The 12,210-nt window shown below is 42.8% G+C and overlaps 1 protein-coding gene across 8 annotated transcripts in view; it reads right to left on the bottom strand.

Moving 5' to 3' along the window:
- CDIN1 (CDAN1 interacting nuclease 1) overlaps window positions 1–12,210 on the bottom strand; it is a 412,283-nt gene that overhangs the window by 188,454 nt on the left and 211,619 nt on the right. For 5 of the 8 annotated variants that reach the window (XM_075844816.1, XM_075844819.1, XM_075844821.1 and 2 more), the window contains one exon: window positions 10,605–10,913. The exons of the other annotated variants lie outside the window; for them this stretch is intronic. In XM_075844816.1, the coding sequence (XP_075700931.1) occupies window positions 10,697–10,913 (217 nt within the window). In that variant the 3' untranslated portion in view covers window positions 10,605–10,696. Of the gene's footprint in view, window positions 1–10,604; window positions 10,914–12,210 lie in introns of those variants that run through there. 8 annotated transcript variants of the gene reach the window in all.

Here is a 12,210-nt window from a genome sequence, read left to right as displayed (position 1 = left end):
TCCCGCCCTCTGTCTATTTATACCTGCCTTTCCTGTTCCTCCTTGCTTGTGATTCTTCTCTGTTGGTTTCCTGGCCCTGCTGCAGCTTCTTGAACTACTTGTCCCTGCTTCGTATTGACCCTGGCTTACTGATTACTCTTCTGCTCTGCGTTTGGTACCTCGTACACTCCTGGTTTGACTCGGCTTGTTCACTACTCTCCTGCTCTGCGTTTGGCACCTCGTACTCTCCTGGTTTGACTCGGCTCGATTACTACTCTTGTTGCTCATGGTGTTGCCGTGGGCAACTGCCCCGTTTCCCTTTGTTCTGTGTTTTCTTGTCTGGTTGTCTGTCGTGCACTTACTGAGTGTAGGGACCGTCGCCCAGTTGTACCCCATCGCCTAGGGCGGGTCGTTGCAAGTAGGCAGGGACTGAGTGGCGGGTAGATTAGGGCTCACTTGTCTGTTTCCCTATCCCTGTCTTTACAGTATGTTTTTGTTTTCAGATACAGCAAAATCTATAAAATCAACTTTTAATAAGGCACACACTATATGCTAATTACTCATTAAAGGGTCATGGGTCAGTGCCACTACCCTGAAGAGTCACACAGTCCTGCCCCCAAACCCACCTTTCCATGCTTGATTGACATCCCGCTGGCTGGTATACATCACTACTAGTCTCCTCCAACTTTCTCGGATGCGCCATTGCCTTGTACTCCATGGGAACGCACCATGCAGCGAGGTGTACTCTGCCCGGCTTCATCGCTGAACCGCGCATGCCAGGGGAGTACAATGCAACAAAGGCTGCTGCTAGTGATGTAGAACAGTCAGGGGGATGTCAATCAGGATTTGGGGAGCGCCATTTAAATTTTCGTATCAGGAAGCAGAAAAGCTAGAATCGGCCCCGATCACAGCCTAGTAATAACTAGTACCCAAATCCCATTATTTTTCACCACATCTCAAATAGTATGTCCATAACAGGTGCTCAGTTCTCATCTCAGTTGCTTACCATCAGTTTTTATTTGCTTCCACTTGAGTTTTTTTTTTTTTTACAAAACAAAAGGCAGAGAAACATAAACTACAATGGACCCAATTGAATTCAATGCCATTTTGTTTGTGTGTGAATGGCAGGATGTTTTTTATGTGAATCGAGTGGGATGACCGATGAAAAAATTTCATGTGGCATTTATTTTTCATCCCAATGAATTCAATGTTCTTTAGGCCTGGTTTACACGAGCGTGTGTGTTTTGCGCACGCAAAAAACGCGGCGTATTGCGTGCGCAAAAGGCACTTAACAGCTCCGTGTGTCATCAGCGTATGATGCGCGGCTGCAAGATTTTCTCGCAGCCGCCATCATTATGACACTCCGTTTGGATGTTTGTAAGCATGTGGTGCTTTCCTGTTTGCATTCAGAGTTTGACAGCTGTTGCGCGAATCACGCTGTTCGCACGGAAGAGCTTCCGTGTGACCTGCGTGATTTTCACGCACCCATTGACTTCAATGGGTGCGTGATGCGCGAACAGCGCACAAATATAGGACATGTCGTGAGTTTTTTTCAGCGGACTCACGCTGAGCAAAACTCACGGACTGTCTGCATGCCCCCATAGACTTACATAGGTCCGTACGACACGCGTGAAAAGCACGCGCGTCGCACGGACGTATATCACGCTCGTGTAAACGAGGCCTTAATGTGATCAAATGTATGGCAACTGATTACAATAATAATGATATTAATTTTCACAATGGATTTATAAAAACTTGTGTTAACAAAATAGATGAATCTTGGGGTATGAAAATATGTTCTAATGTTTCATAAATACGGATTTACTTTTTGTTTTTCAATTACGATGGTTGGTATAACATAGTATAAACACCAGTAAACAGTCAAAATATGGGTACAGATTACATAATGATAGGCTTCACTGAACAAGGAACACTATTAGTACAGTTCAGTTACAGAAAATTTAAGTTTGGGAATATTTATTGTTGAGGTTTAGGAATATTTCCCTCCATTTATTAATAAAAAATCCTGACTGGGGCATGATGTAAACAGAATCATACACTATTATTTCAGAATTTTATTTTTATATTTGAGTAATAAGTAATTCCCTCTAAGAATCATCAAAATGTTATGTGGTAACTGTATGAGCTCGATAAATAATGTATACGAAATAGGAAGACCTCAAAGCTAAGCTGGATGTTCTGTTAAACCATACAGATTTTTTTTCTTTTTCAAAAACCACATTTTCCTGAACAAAGATTTCTGCATAGTGGTTTGATGCAGATGGAGCAAAATATATGAAAACCAGCGCACAATGCGTTGAGCTGGAACTGGTGAGCCTAGTTGGAAGTGGCAAGGAAGGAGTTATGGAAGATAAATCTCTGGCTGTGTGGAGGAACGCTGTGCTGCCTTGAGCGATTTCCGTCAGACGGCGAGGATCTTGATGTAGGTTTGTGTGACGAGTGGAAGGCTAGTGCTTCACATGGTATTAGTCCTGATAAGAACTAACTAGGCATCAGGTCAAAACAACGAAACTTGAAGAGACAAGTCTGCACCAAGCATTCAGGGTCCGTACAAGCGCTCCTAGGGCAGACTGCTCATTGCTGAATGACAGAGATTGTAAAGCAGAGGAAGAAGGAGTGCAGGAGTGTCACCAGATCACGGCATTCAAGACAATAACGAAGAAATGTGTCCCCCTGCTTACAAACTCAGAAGAGAACTGTTGCAGCTATCATATGGCTATCTATCTATCTATCTATCTATATATATATATATATATATATATATATATATACACATATATACATACACACACACACACACACACACACACACACACACACATATATATGTCCACACATATACATATATGCACGCATACATACATATTTATTACAGAGGTTGCTCCCATTGAACAATCCCTTTTCTTGGAAGGTTCCTCTGACAATAAGCTGTTCAGTGTGTCCTGTTACGGGGGCCCCCAGCGATCAACCATAACCTGTGGGGGAACCGAGCAGCAAGTGTTCAATTTCCAGGGCCACCACAGTGGAAATGAAAAATTACACAGCTCGTATTGAAATCAATGGTCTGTCTATGTAATAAATGGACATGCCCTCCAGAATAAGAAATGATCTTCTTCTCTCTGCTCAGGCTAACACATAAGGGTCCTAAACACGGGGACCCCCTAATTATTAATGAGTTGTCTAACAGGGTAGAGGTTTTTTAAACCAAACAACCAGTTTAGGTTTTAAACATTCTATTTAGTCATTTATTGGTTAAGTACAAAATAAAATCATTCACAGAGGTTGTCACGCAGTTATCGAGAAATCCTCAAAGTCAGGTAAGGGGGAGGAGCCACTGTATAACTAGGCACATCTGCTGTTTAGGGGTGGGAAATGCGGAGTGACAACCCCTACGGAAGCTATATTGGTACAGTCTTTTTCACCCACCTGCAAGAAACAGATATTACTAAGAAATAACTGTATAGAAGAGGAGACTGCTATTTACTTGCAATTTTCTTATTTTAGTGGAAATTGCTGTTTCGTTCAGAACATAAAATATGAATTTCATTTTGGAAGGGTTAATGATCAAGGGTAAAATACATCTCTATAGATTATAAGTCCTTTATTAAGAATGCTGACTACACTCGCAGGAAATAAAACATTCTGTTAATTAATTGTAGAAGGAAGAAACTATTTATACACTTATTTTGAAGGCTCATTAGCATTTTATTTTTTAATAAATCGGGACGGTGAGCCATAATTCTTGATGCTGCCATCCAGTATCCCACTAACGGCTTTGTTCACTTTTACGCCTCTGCATTCAATTATGCGTCTTGTTGGGTTGCTGCCCGTGTTCTGCTCATGTGCCCAGCAAATGTATTTCCTAGCAGGTACATGTGCAGGAGCCTCTCATACGCTCTCAAGCACAGACGTTTCAATCAGGGAAGACGACGCTATATTGTATCTGACTGCTGTCTATTAGCTAAGCTGGTGCCTCCGTGGCTATTTCATTTCACACCTCATTCTGCACTCCAGCGGCTTTGCACTAAGCCTCTCCAGTGTCTGGAGTTCCCCATGCCTTATTTACCATATTCCAGACATCATTTCCTCGCCTATATATGATGAGAAATGGATGGCAGATTTGCTGGAGTACTGGTATAACCCTACTTTCATTGTTGTAGTTAAAACCAAACAAAAAAAAAACAATAAAATAATGGCACATCTAGAGTTCCTTTAACCCCTTAATGACCGGGCCTGTTTGTCACTTAATGACCAAGCCGGATTTTGAAAATCTGGCATGTCTGACATTATCAGAGAATAACTCTGCAACGGTTTTGTATATCCAAGTAATTCTGACATTGCTTTTTCGTCACATGTTCTACTTTATTTTAGTGGTAAAAGTAGACTCATACAATCTGCGTGAATTAATTAAAAAATTCAAAATTTGAATACGTTTTGTAAAAATTTTCATTTTTCCCTAGTTTGAACTGCAATATGTCACATATGTACACACATACTGTACCATTTTTTTAATTAAATATATATTTCCATCTCAACTCCATTTTGGCTGCACTTTTGAAAAAAAATAATTTAGAAGACTTACAAATTTAATAATAATTTTATACATTTTGAAGTACATTTTGTTTTCCTGCACCAAGCCAAGTTTCATGAGGTTCATAGGTGTCAGAATGATGGAAACCCCCATAAATGACCCAATTTTGAAAACTACACCCCTTCAGGTATTTATTAAGGGGTGTTGTATGAATTTTTACCCCATAGTTTTTTTTTGTAGGAATTCATGCAAAGCAGGTGTAAAAAAAATATAATTTAAATTTTTTCACACATGTATCACTTTGAAGACCGATTTCTTTGTAAAGCGACCATGAGAATGAAGAAACATACCCCCAAATCTATCAGCCTGTTTCTCCTGTTTTCAAAAATACCCACATTGTGGCCCTAATGCGCTGCCTGGACACACGGCAGGGCCCAAAAGTAAGCGAGCACACTTTGGCTTTCAGGACAAATATTTTGCTTGAAAATGTTTTAGGCCCCACTGCACATTTGGAGAGGCATTGAGCTGCCAGAACAATATAAACTCCCCATAAATGACCCCATTTAGAAAACTAGACCCATTAAGGTATTTATCTAGGGGTGTAGTGAGTATTTTGACCCCACAGTTTTTTGCTAAATTTAATGTATAGTAGGTGAAAAAAAGTCCCTTTGGTCATAAAAGTATCAATTTGAAGACCGATTTCTTTGTAAAGTGACCATGAGAATGAAGATACACACCCCAAAATCTATCACCCGGTTTCTCCTGTGGTCAAAAATGCCTCCACTTAGGACGTAATCCATTGCCTGGCTGCATGGTGGGGCACGAAATGACAGGAACCACTCTATGGTTTTCAGGACATAATTTTAGATTGAATGACTTATAGGCCTCATTCCTTCTTTACAAAGGATTTGAGCTTTCAGAACGATGTAATACCCCCAAAAGTGATCACATTTTGAAAACTACATTCCCTAAGATATTCATCTAGGGGTGTAGAATTATTTTTTTTGTGATGGCCTCCTAGTGTGTTACCTGTTCTAGTCCCTGTTCCAGTACCTATACCTTTTCCAGTTCCTGTTCCTAGCAATCCATACATTCCTGGTCTAGTACTTAGCTGTGCCAAAGTCGTGCCGTACTGCATCCACATCTGACCTGCTTAACCTCGCCTGACGCCCGCCTGCTACCTAGTCCCAGCCGAGCCTGCCCTGCTGCTGTCTGAGCTGCCACAGGTACCTATAGACTCTCACCTGCAGTGTAACGTTGACAGGCAATCTATTGGCACGTCCTAATAGGCATATGCCCAGGGCAGACCTGGGGGGTTTTATCAGGCCCCCGGCTGCCATGACACCCCATCGGAAGCCCGCGATTGCATATGCGGGCCGCCGATGGGTGACAGAAAGAGCTCTCGCCCTCTGTAAATAAGTTAAATGCCGCGGTCGCTATTGACCGCGGCATTTAACGGGTTAAACGGCCACGATCGAAGTAAACTTTGATCGCGGGTGTTGGAGCAGGAGCACGGCGGTCATCAAGACAGCCGAGCCACGGCTCCAGCCTGCATGGAACACCCGTGCAGGGCTTAGACTGGGCCGCCGTCAAAAGGCGGCGGCCTAGCCTAAGGCCCCTTAGTGAGGCCTCATGCACACGAACGTAAAAATGCCCGTATTTACAGGCCCAAAGACTTCTATTGGCCACAGGTACCTTCCCGTTTGCTTAAGGGAAGGTGCCCGGGCCGTTGAAAAAGATGGAACATGTCCTATTTCAGGCCGTAATTACGGCACGGGCAGGCCCACAGAAGTCTATGGGGCTCCTATAATTACGGGTGGCTACGTGTGTGCACCCGTAATTACGGTAGCGTTGCTAGGCGACGTCAGGGGATAGTCACTGTCCAGAGTGCTGAAAGAGTTAACGGATCGGCAGTAACTCTTTCAGCACCAGGGACAGTGACTACCGCTGGAGTTAATAGTATTAAAAGTTAACTTACCTGCTTCTTCTTCCAGTCCGACCCCCCGGGATGACGTTTCATCCCATGTCACCGCTGCAGCCAATGACAGGCCAATCACAGACTGCAGCGGTCACATGGTCATCCAGGGAGGTCGGACTGGATGTCAAAAGAAGGACGCGCCACCAAGACAACGGCCGGGGTACGTATGAACTGCTTTTACTTAGAATCGCTGCGTTCCCCTGCGGAAGCTCTGCCCGAAATGGCTGCCTCTTCTCTCCACCGATAGAGAGAAGGGGCTGCCGATTAGTGCAATACAATTTTGCAGAGAAAACGGGTCCGTAAATATAGGTGGAATACTGGTGACAACGGGCCCGTATTTACGGGCAAGGGTCCGTAAATACTTGTGGAATACGGGTCGAATACGTGTGACAAAGTACCCCTATTTACGCCAGTATTTACGGGAGGAAAAATATACGTTTGTGTGCATGAGGCCTGACCGTCGTGAAAAGGCGTATTGGTGGTAACTAAGGAGTTAATATTTTCTGTAAAGCAGTTTTATTTTCCTGTACCGAACAGGAAGAGGATGTCACATGCAAGTGACTGTGAACTGGCTTTCTACATGTCATTGTCAATGTTACTGGAATAGGAGCGGTGACCATGGAGCAGGTAAGCGTGCCATATCATACACTCTGGCTAGCATTATTATGTGAGTGTTAGCTGTCAAACAGCTTTGGGGTTCGACCAGATTTAAAGAGAACCTAAAGGCCCTTTTACACGAGTCAATGATCGGTTGAACAAACGCTCGTTCCCGATCATTGCCCTGTGTAAAGAGGCCAGCTATCAGCCGATGAAGGAGCTCATTCAGCTCTGAAAGCATCTTTTATACGAACCAAAATTATTTAACTAGTTGGCAAAACAGATCCCTGTGTAAACAGGGAGATGTGCTGTCAACATGATACAAACGCATGGGGATACACGATCTGAGGCCCCATGCACACGACCGTAAAAAACCACTGTTTTTGCGGACCGCAAAAATGGGCCCATTCACTTTCATTGAACGCGGACACCTTTCCGTAGCACTACGGGCCGTGATTGCGAGCACGGTCGTGTGCATTGGGCCTTAGTCATTTTACCGACCACAATTTTTACGGTAACATTACCAACTGTTGCTCCTAGTGAATGGAGCTAACAAACGCCAAACGACATGCTGTATCGTTGATCGGCGCTCATTTTCACGGCCAGTATTGGGCCCGTCTAAAAGGACCTTCAGCCTATCTTTATCTCCTTTTTACTGTGAAGTTGAATGTAATCTATTGGTCCCTGGGAGCTGGCATTTTGAGCTGGGGAGAGTATTAAGGGGGTTTTACCCAGGACGATTATCGGGCAGACGAAAACGCTAGATCATTTGCTGGTTGTATCGTTTTAAAAAAGTAAAATATTATCGTTCTCGGCAGCACATATCCCTGTGTAAACAGGAAGACGCGCTGCCAACATGATAATAATGGGTGGGGACGAGCGATTGGAGTAACGACCGTTCGTCCCCATACATAGCTCCGTGTGAGAGGAGCAAACGAGCGCATGTCAACGATGTCTCGTTGATCGGCGCTCACTGCACCGGCCGCTAATCGGCTGGTGTAAAAGGACCTTTACAATAGTATTCCTCAATGGGAGTAGTGATAAGAAATCCAGATAAATATCCATCCCTATGATCACTACTTTATCTAAAATATCGACAATTCTAAGGACCTTCAGAAACATTTATAAACCCATGTGTAAGCCTTTGTTCACATCAGTGTTGGTTTCCCTTGTGGTGTTCCGTCGGACCTTTGCGTCGGATTAAGTAGAATTGCTGTTCTTTAATCACCACGCCACTTAAAAATAGAATAAAGACTGATCAAAAAGCTGCATGCACCCCAAACTACAAAGAAATCGGTCTTCAAATTGATACTTTTATGACAAAAGGGACTTTTTTTCACCTACTATACATTAAATTTAGCAAAAAACTGTGGGGTCAAAATACTCACTACACCCCTAGATAAATACCTTAATGGGTCTAGTTTCCAAAATGGGGTCACTTTTGGGGGGTTTCCACTGTTTAGGCACCACAAGACCTCTTCAAATCGGACATGGTGCCTAATAATAATGAGGCCTCAAAATCCACTAGGTGCTCCTTTGCTTCTGAGGCCGGTGCTTCAGTCCATTACCACACTAGGGCCACATGTGGAATATTTCTCAAAACTGCAGAATCTGGACAATAAGTATTGAGTTGCGTTTCTCTGGTAAAACCTTTTTTGTTATAGAAAAAAATGGAATAAAAAGGATTTTCTGACAAAAATAAATAAATATGTAAATTTCACCTCTACTTTGCTATAAATTCCCGTGAAACACCTAAAGAGTTCATAAACTTTCTAAATGCTGTTGTAAATACTTTGAGGGGTCTAGTTTCTAAAATGGGGTGTTTCATAGGTGTTTCTTATAGGCTCCTCAAAGCAACTTCAGAACTGAACTGGAACCTAAAAAATAAATAAAATGAGGCAATACTTTGCTTCTCCTAATGAGCAGCGCCCACTCCGAGATAACCCCAGTTTTGACCGTTTGTATAAATGGAGACCCCCTATTAGACTGTTTCATTGCCCGGTTTTCCCAAGCATACACCCCCGAGAATTGTATTTCTATTGAGGAGTCCTTGGTACATTTTAAAGGGAGGCTTCAATTCCGCCAGTACCTGCCGGCACGGTATGGTGTGAAGATGTATAAGCTGTGCGAGAGTGCATCAGGGTATACCTACAAATTTAGGATATATGAAGGGAAAGACACCAGTATTCAGCCTCCATAATGCCCCACTTACTGGGAGTTAATGCAAAAATTGTGTGGGATCTGGTGCACCCACTGCTGGACCAGGGTTAGCACCTCTATCTGGATAATTTTTATACCAGCGTCCCACTCTCCAAGTGCCTCACTTCCAGAAGTCTTGCGGCATGCAATACTGCTAGAAGAAATCTGAGAGGCCTCCCTAAGACCCTAAGATTCTGCTTGGGCAAACAAGAAGGGTTGAGAGCAGGGCACATTCTAGCAGCAACATATTGTGTGTCAAGTACAAGAGAGATGTCCTTGTATTGACAACAATACATGCCCACACCAGTACTCATGTACCTGTACGAGGTACCAGTACAGAGACCCCCAAACCAGACTGCATCCTGGGCTACAATAGGTACATGGGAGGGGTGGACTTGTCAGATCAAGTCCTGAAGCCATACAGCGCCATGCGGTGTGGTATAAGAAGCTGGCCGTGCACATCATACAGATGGCATTGTACAATGCGTGCGTGCTACGTTGATGTGCAGGCCAGAGGGGAACTTTCCAGGAATTTCAAGAGGTGGATATCAAGAAACTAATTTTTAGGGACCAAGAAGGGGGGGCACCCAGTACTTCTGCAAGCGAGGCCACACGCATCGTACCAGGGCAACACTTTCCAGGAGAAGTTCCCCAAACTGGCAAGAAAGGAAGAAGTCAAAAGAGGTACAAAGTCTGCTATAAGAGGGGGATAAGGGAGGACACAATATATCAATGTGACACGTGTCCTGAAAAACTAAGGCTCTGTATGAAAAAATGTATCATACATCCCTTGATTTTTAATCTACCCCAGTTTCACTTACCCTGATGCACTCCGCACAGCTTATCCCCCTCATCTTTCCCTTCTGAGCCCTGCTGCGTGCCCAGGCAGCTGATAACAGCCACATTGAGGGTATTGCCATACCTGTGAGAACCTACATTACAGTTTATGGGGTGTATGTCTCCGGTCAAAATGTTCACTACACCTCTAGATGAATGCCTTAAGGGTGTCGTTTTTAAAACGGGGTCACTTCTTGGGGGTTTAAACTGTACTGGTACCTCAGGGGCTTCTGCATACATGTCTTCGCACCAGAAAATCCCCAGTAGGCCAAATGGTGGTCCTTTCCTTCTGAGCCCTCCCATGGGCCCAAACGGCAGTTTATCACAACAAATGGGGTATTGCTGCACTCAGGACAAATTGGGCAACAACATTGGGTATTTTATTTCTTGTGAAAATAAGACATTTTCAGCCAAAACTACATATTATAGGAAAAAATTTATTTTGTTTGTATTCCCAGCCCAATTCAAATAAGTTCTGTGAAGAAACTATGGGGTCTAAATGGTCACAACACCAATAAATGAATTCCTTGAGGGGTGTAGTTTCCAAAATGGGGTCACTTCTGGTGCGTTTCCATTGCTTTGATACCTCTGGGGCTCTGCAAATGCGACATGGCACCCAAAAACCAATCCAGCAAAATCTGCACTCCAAAGAACACACAGCGCTCCTTCCCTTCTGAGGCCTCCCATGGGCCCAAACGGCAGTTTATCGCCACAAATGGGGTATTGCTGCACTCAGGAGAAATTGGCCAACAAAATGGGGTATTTTTTTCCCTGTGAAAATAAGACATTTTGATGAAAAATGACATCTTATTGGAAAAAATGACATTTTTTTTATTTCACAGCCCAATTCAAATACGTGCTGTGTAAAAACTGTGGGGTCAAAATGGTAACAACAACCATAAATTAATTCCTTGAGGGGTGTAGTTTCCGAAATGGGGTCACTTTTGGGGGATTCCTACTGTTTTGGCACCTCAACACCTCTTCAAACCTGGCATGCTGCCTAAAATATATTCTAATAAAAAAGAGGCCTCAAAATGCACTAGATGCTTCTTTGCTTCTGGGGCTTGTGTTTTAGTCCACGAGCACACTAGAGACACATGTGGGAAATTTCTAAAAACTGCAGAATATGGACAATACATATTTAGTAGTGTTTCTCTGGTAAAACCTTCCGTGTTACAGAAAAAAATGTAATACATTTGAAATTCAGCAAGAAAAATTAAATGTGCAAATTTCACCTCTACTTTGCTTTAATTTCTGTGAAATGCCTGAAGGGTTAAATAAACTTTCTAAATGCTGTTTTGAATACTTTGAGGGTCTAGTTTTCAAAATGGTGTTTTATGGGGGTTTCTAATACATAGGCCCCTCAAAGCCACTTCGGAACCGAACAGGTACCTTAAAAAAAAGGCTTTTGAAATTTTCTTAAAAATATGAGAAATTGCTGTTTATGTTCTAAGCCTTGTAGCGTCCAAGAAAAATAAAAGAATGTTCAAAAAACTGCCAATCTAAAAGTAGACATATGGGAAATGTGAAATAAACACTGAATATATCGTCCAAATTTTACTACTAACATAAAGCCCAATGTGTCACGAGAAAACAATCTCAGAATCGCTTGGATAGGTTTAAGCATTCCGACGTTATTACCACATAAAGTGAAATATGTCAGATTTGAAAAATGGGCTCTGACCCTTAAGGCCCAAACTAGGCTGCGTCCTTAAGGGGTTAAAGATTTCAACCAAGAACATAAAATAGTAAATAATTTTTTACCACGGTCAATCAATAGTAAGAGACTACGGAGAAGCAAATTCAAAATTGACAACCAACATGGCTACACTTCCTGTTGTAATTTTTGCACATATGGGTGGCCACCACAAAAGGGGAGGATTACAATGTCTCCAAGAAAAAGAAACATAATTACCAAACATTGGCTATCGCTGTAACTTGTGAGTTACTAATATATGGCCAATTTTACCCTTTGGTGAAAAATGCAATAAAATTAAGTTTGTATGTCCACCCCATAGTTCCTCTGGGTATTCAGGCTTCCCCCCCAAACTCCACAAAACATATATAT

Source organism: Rhinoderma darwinii, chromosome 12, assembly GCF_050947455.1.
Source record: "Rhinoderma darwinii isolate aRhiDar2 chromosome 12, aRhiDar2.hap1, whole genome shotgun sequence".
NCBI lineage: Eukaryota > Metazoa > Chordata > Amphibia > Anura > Rhinodermatidae > Rhinoderma > Rhinoderma darwinii.
The sequence above is the reverse complement of the archived record's forward strand: the minus strand, read 5'-3'. Positions and strand labels throughout refer to the sequence as shown.